Below are 12,142 nucleotides of genomic sequence, written 5' to 3' on the forward strand. Positions count from 1 at the left end.
AGGGGGAAGGGCAGGAGGGCTGGCTAGCTGGGCTGGGCTGGGCTGGGTGGGGAGCAGGGGGCTAGCTGAGCTGGAGGAGAAGGGCAGGAGGGCTGGCTGAGCTGGAGGGGAAGGGCAGGAGGGCTGGCTGGGCTGGAGGGGAAGGGCAGGAGGGCTGGCTAGCTGGGCTGGGCTGGGCTGGGTGGGGAGCAGGGGGCTAGCTGAGCTGGAGGAGAAGGGCAGGAGGGCTGGCTGGGCTGGAGGGGAAGGGGGAAGGGCAGGAGGGCTGGCTAGCTGGGCTGGGCGGGGAGCAGGGGGCTAGCTGAGCTGGAGGGGAAGGGCAGGAGGGCTGGCTGGGCTGGAGGGGGAAGGGCAGGAGGGCTGGCTGGGGGGAGGACAGGAGTAGCTGGGCGGGGAGCAGGGGGCTAGTTGGGCTGAGGGGGGAGAACAGGACTAGCTGGGCGGGGCGGAGTGGCTGGGAGAAGCGCTGGTCGGAGCGGGACAGAGGGGAGGCGGGAGGCTGGGGCTGGCCGGGCGCCCCCCCCGTTGCTGGCCGGGCGCCCCCCCCCCCCGTTGCTGGCCTGTCCGTCTGACTGGGGAGGCCCCTGGGCACGCTCGGGGCTGAGGCGGGCGAGCCCGGCGCTCCCCGGAACGCTCCCGCCAGGAGCTGGCAGTCGCAGCTAGCCGCTCGCCCCCGGCCTGAGGGAGGCTGCGCCGGGGGGCACAGGGAGGCGGGGTGCGTGGCGGGCGCCGCTGGAGGAGATGTGGCTGGGGGCGGTGTCAGCCCCCAGCCCCCTGGAGCGGCAGCCAGTCCCTTCGCGCTGGCTGGCCCCGTGCTCCCTGTGCAGTACGGCGAGGCTCCAGCCTGCAGAGCCCGGGGCTGTCAACTGAGGGGAAAGCCAGCGAGGGAGGGGGCCCGGGAGCCACAGGCACAGAGATCGGGATCAATGCAATAAAATGCACCTCCTGCAAGTGCCCCTTGGGAGGAAGCAGCCGCAGGCGGCGGCGGCAGCCGGGAAGTGAAAGGTCCGGCGAGTTCAGCTTGCCATGCCCTGCACGGGAGCAGCAGGAGCCCGGCGGGTCCCCGCGGGGAAGTGAAATGTTCCTAGCGAGGCACGCGGCTCCCCGGGGGCTGGAGGAGCCAGCAGCTGTCCCGCGATGTCACTCCCCGGGGGAGACTCGGGGGCTGGAGCCTCCCTCCTGCCCTTAGCACTCCAGTGAGTGGCGAATGAATGACCCGCCGGGAAGGATTTGCTCTGGAGAACCGTCTTCATGTGCAGAAGAGATTCCAGGCTCCTGGTCCTCCTCCTTGATTCATGCACTTTGACCAGGTGTTTGGCCATGGAGAGCTGGGTCTGGCTCATTGTACTTCTGGGCTGCTCTGCTGTAGGTGCAGGTGGGTCTTGATGTATTTTCATTGCTTCTAAACCTTCTCCCCAATCCTTAGCCTCTAGGAAGGAATAAAGCCCGAAGCTGCTGGGGAACACAGTTTCAGACTATGAAATCGCTTCATATTCCCTATCTTCCTCCTTCTCCAGCAGTAAATATATGTAAACCGATGGTTAAGGGCAGTATTTACCCTTAATGATCAAAGTTTATCTTTGTAGCCCGATTATCATTTTCAGAGTGAACAAAGAAGAGTTTTACTTGCAATGTGTATATCAACCACCGTGTATATCAACACACACCCTTGGACTTTTCCCGAACAGGTTTCGGATCCTCGTGTTCCTTCGCAGCCTCTCAAGTAAAAGATGTAACATTCGCTTTTTAAAAATGTGGCCGTCTCTTTAACAAGCTCATAAGAGAGTGTGAAAAGTCAAGTGGACTGGGAAAGCCAGGGAAGACATCAGGAAGGTGCAGTGAGTTCAAGAAGGAAAGATGACAATGTAGCGTACTGGTTAATGCCATTAAGCAACGTTTTTAAACTCAGTCCTGTTTCTGCATAGGGCTACAGGGAACAGGAGCTTCCTGAGCAGGAAAGAGAATAAGCAGCTTGGATTATTTTAGCTACAGCTGGAATGACCTGTAAAGGGGGAAAGTGCTTCTTCCATGGTCAAGAACAGTCAGTGTTGCTGAGAAGTGTCAATTCACACCTTAGGTTCTTTTGTTTTGTTTGGGTTTTTATTGATTCCTCAGAAAGGGGTCCTCAAACAGTAGAATGTCCTACGTTCAAGTCACCTTTCTCTCCCTTTTTCACCTTCCTTTCCCGCTAGTTCCTGGACATACTACGGATGTATTTCCCAAGTCCGTTCTCGTTTTGCCAGAATTTATTTTCAGGAATGCAAATTAAATTCCACATGAGGCAGCTTGTCACACTGCTTCCCATCCAGCCAGCAGTCTTGTGTCCATCTCCTCAGTCTCAGAAGTAAGGGGAGTTTTCAAGGGCTAAATAGGTACAGACTGGCTAAGCAACATCTTAAAGGGGACATAGTGACTGTCTGGAATAGTTTGGAGAGGGATATAACTAGGAGGTAATAAGAATGAAAGTGGAAAAAAAGGAATATTTAAACAGAACACCAAGAAAAGCTTCCTGACACTGAAAGTATAGGAAGCTCCCCCATGTGAGACAGCCAAAATTAGACTGGGCAAAGCACCAAACAGTGCCCTGTAGCTTCCCTGGTAGGCAATGGAGTGGGTGTCCTGATAAGTGTTTTACAGCTGTAATTTCTGTGTGCTATCCCTTTATCACATCTGACTCAGAGTGAAAAGTCAGACGTGCATTCTTTCTGAAGTAACTGCTATTTCAAGTTTATGCACAAGAAAAGCAATCTAAAGATCTCAAATAAGATAAACGTGCCAGGACTTTATTGACCCTTAGAGCTGACACCCCACAGTGCCTACACTCATGTTGCTTATAGCTCCTTTACCTGAAATAAAGATAAGAGAGCCTTCATTCACTCCCTTTGGCTGGCTTATTTATTTAGAAGCTCCTTGGTATCCGGTTAGCATATAGTACAACAGTGCACCACTGAGGTTGTTCCTTACCGCTTGTTCTGAGTCTTACTAGCTAAGATCTACAAGATAATGTAGCTCTAACAATCTCGGTGTCAGTTACTATCCTTGTGGTGTGGAAACCATTACTTAAGTATTGGAAGGGAGTGAGGAAAGCAGAATTCACAGTGTAGTAAATAAAGTTTTTAGTCATGCTTGTAATGATCTTTACAGTACTGATGGCAAAACTAGCACACAGATAAACCAAAGCTTTAAACCCCTTTCCCACCCTTGCCAAATATATTTAGTATAATAAACACTTTGCACTTAAAAGAATCTCAAAACACTTCACAATTAGTCTTTAATATTGTGTTTATATTAATATTAAATATTAATATTTAAACTGTTTATATAATGTTTTCTTGGAGCGTTTTCAAACTGAGGGCTGATTTTCTTTTTGAACAAACCTCATTATTTGTTTATTATAGCTTGTTATAGAAAAATCATAATCAATTGCAAGGGTGTAAGTAAAATGTTACAAGGCAAGTGTGTCAACTGAAAAAACGCTTAAACAGGAAGCATATGATAGTCCTGGATATTTTACAGGTGAGTCATGGTGTACCTTGTGTGCTCTTGTCCATTACTAAAGATTGCTGTTCAGTGGTATGTACAGTATATAGGGTTTGAAATAGCATATGGTTAAGCATAAGCATTAAGGGGTATGGAGAGACACCTCTTTCTGGTAATGGAAGAGCTGATGTGAGTTTGTGGCTGACAGTGCGAAAATCTTTATGCTCCTATCTGTCAATTTTGCTGCATTCTTGTGGTAAACAGCACTAAGCCAGAAAACTCATACCTCACAAATTGCAGCACTCTGCATTGATCATTCTATTTTTTTTTCATTTGAAAAAACCCTCCTATTATTCACAGGATTTGTTTTTCCCCCAGTGTAAGAGCAATGGCTTGTGAATTCTAACAGCCTGAACCTGTTCCCATTGACTCCAGTGGGAGCAGGATCCACTCCCAAATGAGGAATGAAAACTATGGGCCTGATTCAAAGCTCCTGGGAGTATAGGAGTTAGGGTTTGATACTAGCAGGTGCTAACCACTTCTGATTATCCTCAAATCCCATGGACTTTAATGGGAGTTGTGTACTCGGCATGTCAGAGAAGCTCAGACCTCTGCAGGACAGAGCCCTGAAGAGACAGGCCTGCCAAAGGACTACAGAAAGTGTTTTATTTACATTAATCCGTTTGTAAGTTTAAGTATAATACATTTGCATCTGAACAGTTACTGTAAGCTCCTTGGGGCAGAACTTCTAGGTGTAATCCTGGCTCCATTGAAATTCCCGTTGACTTTAGAAGGGCAACACTTTTAGTCCATGTTTTCCTCTATATACTATACAGTAACTGAGCACAAAGATAGTACTTGATCAATATAGATACTAATTAAAAATCATATTGAAGTCCTGACTAAGAACTGACATATTAATTTTGTCACAAAAGTGCTTTCTATTAGAGATAGTAATTTGCAATGTAATGGTGGAGGGTACTACAGTAAATATTCACCTGTTTGTTTAACAGGTAACTTCACTACAATAATGTAGCTAAAGAATCCAAGAAAGCAGCCAACACATAAATTAAGTCATCCCATGGTAGGCCTAACTGATAACGCACATGGTAAAATGCTTCCCTACCTCTCAGGAGAGCTGTGTAGATTAGTTTATATTTGGACAGTGCTTTGAAAAGGATCTCTATAAGGGATAAGTGTTGTTCTGTGAATTTTACAGTTGTATTTATTTACTGTTATAGGCATAAGTGTATTTCGTAAATTTGAGATGAGACTGTCTTATTTTAGTTATTACCTGCAACTGTCCTTTTTAATGCACTTAATTTCTTATCCCTGTAGGGGATTCATTATTTCACAGAGTATTTTGATCATTTAAAATCTTTCCAAGATATTTTTAGCCAATGCAATCTGTCCATTTGTAAGTGCTTTATAAACAATGTTCCGCTGCTTTTCTGAGTAATCTGTATAAAAAACCTGCATAGATCCTTGGTATTAGAAATTGGGGTGTGAGGGAGGAATCTATCATATCATTAAGTCTACCCCTCTGCTAATGCAGGATAGAACTTCAGTGCAACTACTATATACCAAAGCTGAATAACAATAATAGCCCCCAGATAAAGGATGTATTGGATATTAAACCAAAATGACACTTGAACTTAGCAAAAAGATCAAGAAGAAATCATAATCATTAGTGCATAAAGCTTATTGTGTATGTTTGGCCCAGTGATAAAGAACACATTATGCACCTCAGATGTTTTGGCATGCCCATTTTCAAGTCATCGGAGCTGTTTTGTTTATTTTTTTTTTTTTAAGTTAAATGGCTGAGGGTCATAAAATACAATCTAGTTCCTGACTGACTGCCAGCTTCATTAATAGGTGGAAAGTTTATAATAAAAATTACTAAACCATGACTGTAACTTTGCTAAAGGTTTCATACTGAACCCCTGTGGTGATTTTATTTTCTGTGTAGACACTGTAATTGCATGAGTTTTAAATCAACGTGACTTCTAGACAAACCTGAACAAAAACCACATAGACTAAATTGCAGGGCAGCTTGCCAGCACCATTTCAACAGTGGAATTTTTTCTTTACACACCATTAGTGACAAACTTCCAAAATATGAACCAGTGTACCGGCTAAATCCCGACCTAGGGAGGGGATGCTTCAGCGTTCCTACTGTGCAAACAACCTCCAGGCTCAGTAGGAATACTGAAGCACCTTGCTTGAATATCCCTCTACAACTCAGCTCCCTGTCTCCTACTGAAAACTCAGCTACCTCATCTGCCCAGTAAGCCCTAGCACCACTCAACCTCCACTAGGGTGACCAGATGTCCTGATTTTATAGGGACAGTCCAGATATTTGGGGCTTTGTCTTATACAGGTGCCTATTACCCCCGTCCCGATTTTTCACATTTGCTGTCTGGTCACCCTAACCGCCATGCTACTTAGTGCTTTCTTCATGGTCTCCTCCCTGTCCTGTGATGGGATGGGTCTCTTTCTGCCGTCTTGAAGAGAGGGGTTGTATGGCCCTTCACTGAGATACGAATATATCTTTGTGGGTATTCAGACAAGGTCACTGCCCCACTTCAAATCCTCAGGGTTTTCTAGGATAGCTCATGAAGCAGCTTGGTTTCCCCTAACACAGGGCAGCAAGAGAAGGGAATATTCCCTTTCCCCACTGAGGTGGCTGCGATACCAGGGAGTGCTCCATAATGCTTATTGTGGTAACTAAAAAACTCTCAAGGTTCCCTAGAAACTACCCAATAGGACTTTTTCCTGCATGTGGTTTCCAGGGAACCCTTGAGCGTTCCTTATCTACCATACTAAGCCTTAGGGGGCATCTACTGCCCCTGGGCTTAACGTAGCATCCATTGCAGAGGGAGAGTGAGCTAAGCTGAGGCAAAGGGGCTCTAGGGCTGTTGTAAGCGCCCCTCAGTGGAGTAGCCGGGGACATATTGGGACCAGGAGGAAGTATGGCTGGGGAAGGCCTGTGCTCCAGGTGTTCTCTGGCTTGCAGGGGCCACTGAAACAGGTGCAATCCTGAGGGCTGCCCTAGTCTACAGCAGCTCCCTTCCACTCCTGACTCTGGGCTTCTCTCCTTGTTCTCTGTGTTGGCCAGTGCAGAATTTAGCTCCACTTGTGTTATGGTTACACAGGGAGCTGTTTCACATGGCAAATTGAATGCAGTTGTCTAAGAACCATACCATTAAAGATAATTTGCTTTAGATTAACATGTACTTTTCTCCACCTAGGACTGAGCAGCGTTGTCGGAGTTGGGTCCCATTGCGAAAGAGCGTGCAACCCTCGAATGGGAAACCTAGCCCATGGACGAAGATTGTGGACAGATACCACATGTGGGCGCAACTCCACTGAGTTTTACTGTTCATACAGTGAGTATGCAGACCTGACATGCAAGCAGCCCAAGTGTGACAAATGCAATGCTGCTCACGCCCATCTGGCTCACCCGCCCTCTGCAATGGCCGACTCTTCCTTCCGTTTGCCTCGCACATGGTGGCAGTCAGCTGAGGACGTGCACAAGGAGAGGATCCAGCTGGATTTAGAAGCTGAGTTTTACTTTACTCACATGATCATGGTGTTTAAGTCAGCAAGGCCAGCAGCCATGGTTCTGGAGCGATCCCAGGATTTTGGGAAAACATGGAAGCCTTACAAGTATTTTTCCACTAACTGTTCAGCAACTTTTGGCGTAGAGGACGATGTGACAAAGAAAGGAGCAATTTGCACTTCAAGATATTCAAGTCCCTTTCCTTGCACTGGGGGAGAGGTAAGTTCACTGGCATGTTAAAGGGATACTGTCAAGTAATGTTGGCCCTGAATTCAGTCTCCTTATAATCCTTATAACCTTTACTCCAGAATTTATATTTCTCATCTTAAAATGCCACTGTCAACTTGAAATCTAGTTAATTTCAAGAAATGAGTTAAAAGTAGTTGCAAGTACTACATCTGTCCCTGATCCCCTCTGCCAATCTCTGAGGTTTTACAATCACATTTTTCTACTTTTAAAAATGTTTCTCTCTCCACTGTTGCTTTGTGAAAAACTCACACAAGCAACAGGTGAATTGACTATACTGGAAAAATGTTGAAACTGGCAAACACACAAAGATATTGTTAATTTCAGAAAGTAAACAAATGGAATGGAAGGAGAAAATGGAGAAAAATATTTTTCTCCATTCTCTTTCAGTTCTAGTAATTTTAAATGTTACTTGTAACAATAGGTCAAAATTTGACAGAAATGGGGTTATTTTTCAACTGATGGTGTCCATGTCCCTGTTAGATAACTACCACTGTCACCAACAAATTAAAGTAAAATAAACCAAAAAGAGCCACTGCTAACGTTGACCCTATAATTTTCCTGTAATTCTGTGGAAGAAGGACATACTAGTTAATTAAGAAACCCCACTCCCTTATATTTGCTATGTGCATGGATGCTAATATGAAAAAAAGAGGTAAACAAAAGAAAAGTAGAAGGGAAAAATCACGTTTGCTAAAAGAAAAATGACAGTATTGAAAAGAGGTTATTTTTATACATTACAAATAACAGAAAATAAAGAACATATGCCCAATGCACTGTTTCGCTTTGTTGCTTACACTGATAATTCAACTAGTTTTCTGAGAGATTCCCTCTAATGAAACCCTAATACAGAAATTAAGATCTGTTGTGTTGCTATCTCTGGGTTTACACTTTCATTAGTAGTGAGGTATCCTCGGTAGACTGTTGGTAAAATCTGCTCCCTCTAGTGGTCTTTCAAGAGTTATATGATCGGTTTAGAGTGCTTTTCAGATGTGTTTTGTTTGTTAAATCAAACTTTTGATTTTTCTTTGGAATAAAATGGAGAATGGGGTGAGTTATTAACAAAAAGAAAGATCAGTTTTATTCTGTTAGACTGTGTTGATTATTTTCTTTGAAGTAAGGCTCCCCATGCCGTCGTGCTGGAGATCAGTATACTGTACATCTCCAAGTAAATAAGGCTTGTCTACACTACAAAAGCTTTGTTGGTAAAGCTATGCCAGCAGAGCCCTCTAGTGTAGACACAGTGTATACAATAGAAGGAAGAAAAGGAGTACTTGTGGCACCTTAGAGACTAACAAATTTATTTGAGCATAAGCTTTTGTGAGCTACAGCTCACTTCATCGGATGCATTCAGTGGAAAATACAGTGGGGAGATTTATATACACAGAGAACATGAAACAATGGGTTTTATCATACACACTGTAAGGAGAGTGATCACTTAAGATGAGCCATCACCAGCGGGGGGGGGGGGGGGGGGGAGGAAGAAAACCTTTTGTGGTGATAATCAAGGTGGACCATTTCCAGCAGTTGACAAGAAAGTCTGAGGAACAGTGGGGCCGGGGGGGGGGAGGGAATAACATGGGGAAATACTTTTACTTTGTATAATGACCCATCCACTCCCAGTCTCTATTCAAGCCTAAGTGAATTGTTTCCAGTTTGCAAATTAATTTCAATTCAGCAGTCTCTCCTTGGAATCTGCTCACCCATAATTATTTTACATTTGGGGACAATGTATACCTTCAAATCAGCGGCACTGCTATGGGTACCCGCATGGCCCCACAGTATGCCAACATTTTTATGGCTGACTTAGAACAACACTTCCTCAGCTCTCGTCCCCTAATGCCCCTAGTCTACTTGTGCTACATTGATGACATTTTCATCATCTGGACCCATGGAAAAGAAGCCCTTGAGGAATTCCACCATGATTTCAACAATTTCCATCCCACCATCAACCTCAGCATGGACCAGTCCACACAAGAGATCCACTTCCTGGACACTACGGTGCTAATAAGCAATGGTCACATAAACACCACCCTATACCGGAAATCTACTGACCGCTATTCCTACCTGTATGCCTCCAGCTTTCACCCAGATCACACCACACGATCCATTGTCTGCAGCCAAGCTCTACGATACAACCGCATTTGCTCCAACCCCTCAGACAGAGACAAACACCAACAAGATCTCTATCAAGCATTCTTACAACTAAAATACCCACCTGCTGAAGTAAAGAAACAGATTGACAGAGCCAGAAGAGTACCCAGAAATCACCTACTACAGGACAGGCCCAACAAATAAAATAACAGAACTCCACTAGCCATCACCTTCAGCCCCCAACTAAAACCTCTCCAACGCATCATCAAGGATCTACAACCTATCCTAAAGGACGACCCATCACTCTCACAGATCTTGGGAGACAGGCTAGTCCTTGCTTACAGACAGCCCCCAATCTGAAGCAAATACTCACCAGCAACCACACACCACACAGCAGAACCACTAACCCAGGAACCTATCCTTGCAACAAAGCCTGTTGCCAACTCTGTCCACATATCTATTCAGGAGACACCATCATAGGGCCTAATCACATCAGACACACTATCAGAGGCTCGTTCACCTGCTCATCTACCAATGTGATATGTGCCAGCAATGCTCCTCTGCCATGTACATTGGTCAAACTGGACAGTCTCTACGTAAAAGGATAAATGGACACAAATCAGACGTCAAGAATTATAACATTCAAAAATCAGTTGGAGAACACTTCAATCTCTCTGGTCACTCGATTACAGACCTGAGAGTGGCTATCCTTCAACAAAAAAACTTCAAAACCAGACTCCAACGAGAGACTGCTGAATTGGAATTAATTTGCAAACTGTATACAATTCACTTAGGCTTGAATAGAGACTGGGAGTGGATGGGTCATTACACAAAGTAAAACTATTTCCCCATGTTATTCCTCCCCCCACCCCTCACTGTTCCTCAGACGTTCTTGTCAACTGCTGGAAATGGCCCACCTTGATTTTCACCACAAAAGGTTCCCTCCCTCCCCCCGGCTGGTAATAGCTCATCTTAAGTGATCACTCACCTTAGAGTGTGTATGATAAAACCCATTGTTTCATGTTCTCTGTGTATATAAATCTCCCCACTGTATTTTCCACTGAATGCATCCGATGAAGTGAGCTGTAGCTCACGAAAGCTTATGCTCAAATAAATTTGTTAGTCTCTAAGGTGCCACAAGTACTCCTTTTCTTTTTGCGAATACAGACTAACACGGCTGCTACTCTGAAACCTGTCATTACAATAGAAGGAGTTTCTCTGTTGACATAGTAACACGACTTCCCTGATGACACTAGTTATGCCAACAGAAGCATTCATGTCGGCATAGTTGCAGCTACACTGGGGTTTTTGCCAACATAGCTATGTCAGCTAGTGGTATGATTCCCCCCACACTTCTAACCAATTTACCTGTGCTGGCAAAGCTTTGTGGTGTAGACTGAGCCTCAATAAATCATCTGTTGATATACAGAATCCTCACAGGTTTCAGAGTAGCAGCCGTGTTAGTCTGTATTCGCAAAAAGAAAAGGAGTACTTGTGGCACCTTAGAGACTAACAAATTTATTAGAGCATAAGCTTTCGTGAGCTACAGCTCACTTCATCGGATGCATTTGGTGGAAAAAACAGAGGGGAGATTGATATACACACAGTTTCCCACTCTCATCCCAGCAGTTTCATGATTGAGTTCATAGACATTTAGGGCCAAATTTCTACTCTTGGATATGTTCATGGAATTCGCACTGAATTCAGTGAGAATTTTGCTCTGAGATAGCCATATGTGGTTTTCACTGAATTCAGTGAAAATCACATATAGATATCCCAGTGTAAAATCTGACCTTTAAATGAAAGGATCAGATATGAATAAATTAAGTTGTGATTTAGTTTCCCTCAAATTTTGCATTCAAAGGGAGGATTCTTTGTAGTTTTTTTACTTTTTGTTTGTTTTCTTCACAGAAGAATATGTTAGCTCCATAACAGGGCTTTGATAGTATTTGAATTTAAAGGGCCAGAACCTCAGCTGGCACACATCGGTGTTCCGTATTCCTGTTTACCTCAACTGAGGATCCAAGCCACAGTCTGAAAGCAATTGCCTTGCTAAAGGGTCATAAGATTGTCACTGTTAAAAATTAACAATACACATGAAGAGTCAAACAATATCAGCCATCACTGGAGTTATTCAGAGTCAGCTTTCTCCAGGATTGGGCCCCGGTTTGGTTAAGAAAGGAATAAGGAGTACCTGTCCAAAGAAATACATAAGTCTATTCACTAAAATGCATCTTCCTATGTAAAAAGTCAAGGGAGGGCAGCAGCTGTTCTGGTCTGGAGAGAAACTTTTAAGTGCATTCTTTTCACTGAAGGAATGAAAGCCTCTAGGCTCACTGAAGAGGCCGGTGTCCTTAGCAGTTACTTTATTAATCCAATTGAGGGTTAAAATAAGGGGACCACAAGGGAAGACTGCTTCCTGCTGCCCCTCCTGTGGTAAAAGCAGAGAGAGAGCTTCCCCTCATGCTGGGGTTGGGACTCACTAAACAAGGGAATCTGCGGTAGAAGTAGCAGGAGGTGCCAGGCTGAGGAGTTTCTGAGGCTCTCAGCATCTCCACCAGTTGTCTGCCATCTCCATAAGGTTATGTAATGCCATATTACCACGTAATGTTGAGCCCTATGACGATAGCCACACCAGGATTGGTGACCACTCCCTCTCTCGTTTGACCACAGAAGAGTGTGATTTATATTTTCTCAATCACACAATTCCTTGTTAGCCTTTCTACAAGTGATGCTCAGAGAGAAGAAATTCAGCCCTGA

General features: G+C 44.7%; 1 protein-coding gene across 2 annotated transcripts in view; it reads left to right on the top strand.

The window, feature by feature from the left end:
* The first annotated feature begins 458 nt into the window (after positions 1-458).
* The window catches only part of NTN4 (netrin 4), a 107,538-nt gene continuing 95,854 nt past the window's right edge, over positions 459-12,142 (top strand). Inside the window, exons 1-2 of one of the 2 annotated variants that reach the window (XM_038386886.2) lie at positions 459-1,375; positions 6,732-7,261. In XM_038386886.2, the coding sequence (XP_038242814.1) occupies positions 1,252-1,375; positions 6,732-7,261 (654 nt within the window). In that variant the 5' untranslated portion in view covers positions 459-1,251. The remainder of the gene's footprint in view (positions 1,376-6,731; positions 7,262-12,142) is intronic. The other variant, XM_038386887.2, reaches the window with a different exon arrangement.

The sequence above is a fragment of the Dermochelys coriacea genome, chromosome 1, assembly GCF_009764565.3.
Source record: "Dermochelys coriacea isolate rDerCor1 chromosome 1, rDerCor1.pri.v4, whole genome shotgun sequence".
Lineage (NCBI taxonomy): Eukaryota > Metazoa > Chordata > Testudines > Dermochelyidae > Dermochelys > Dermochelys coriacea.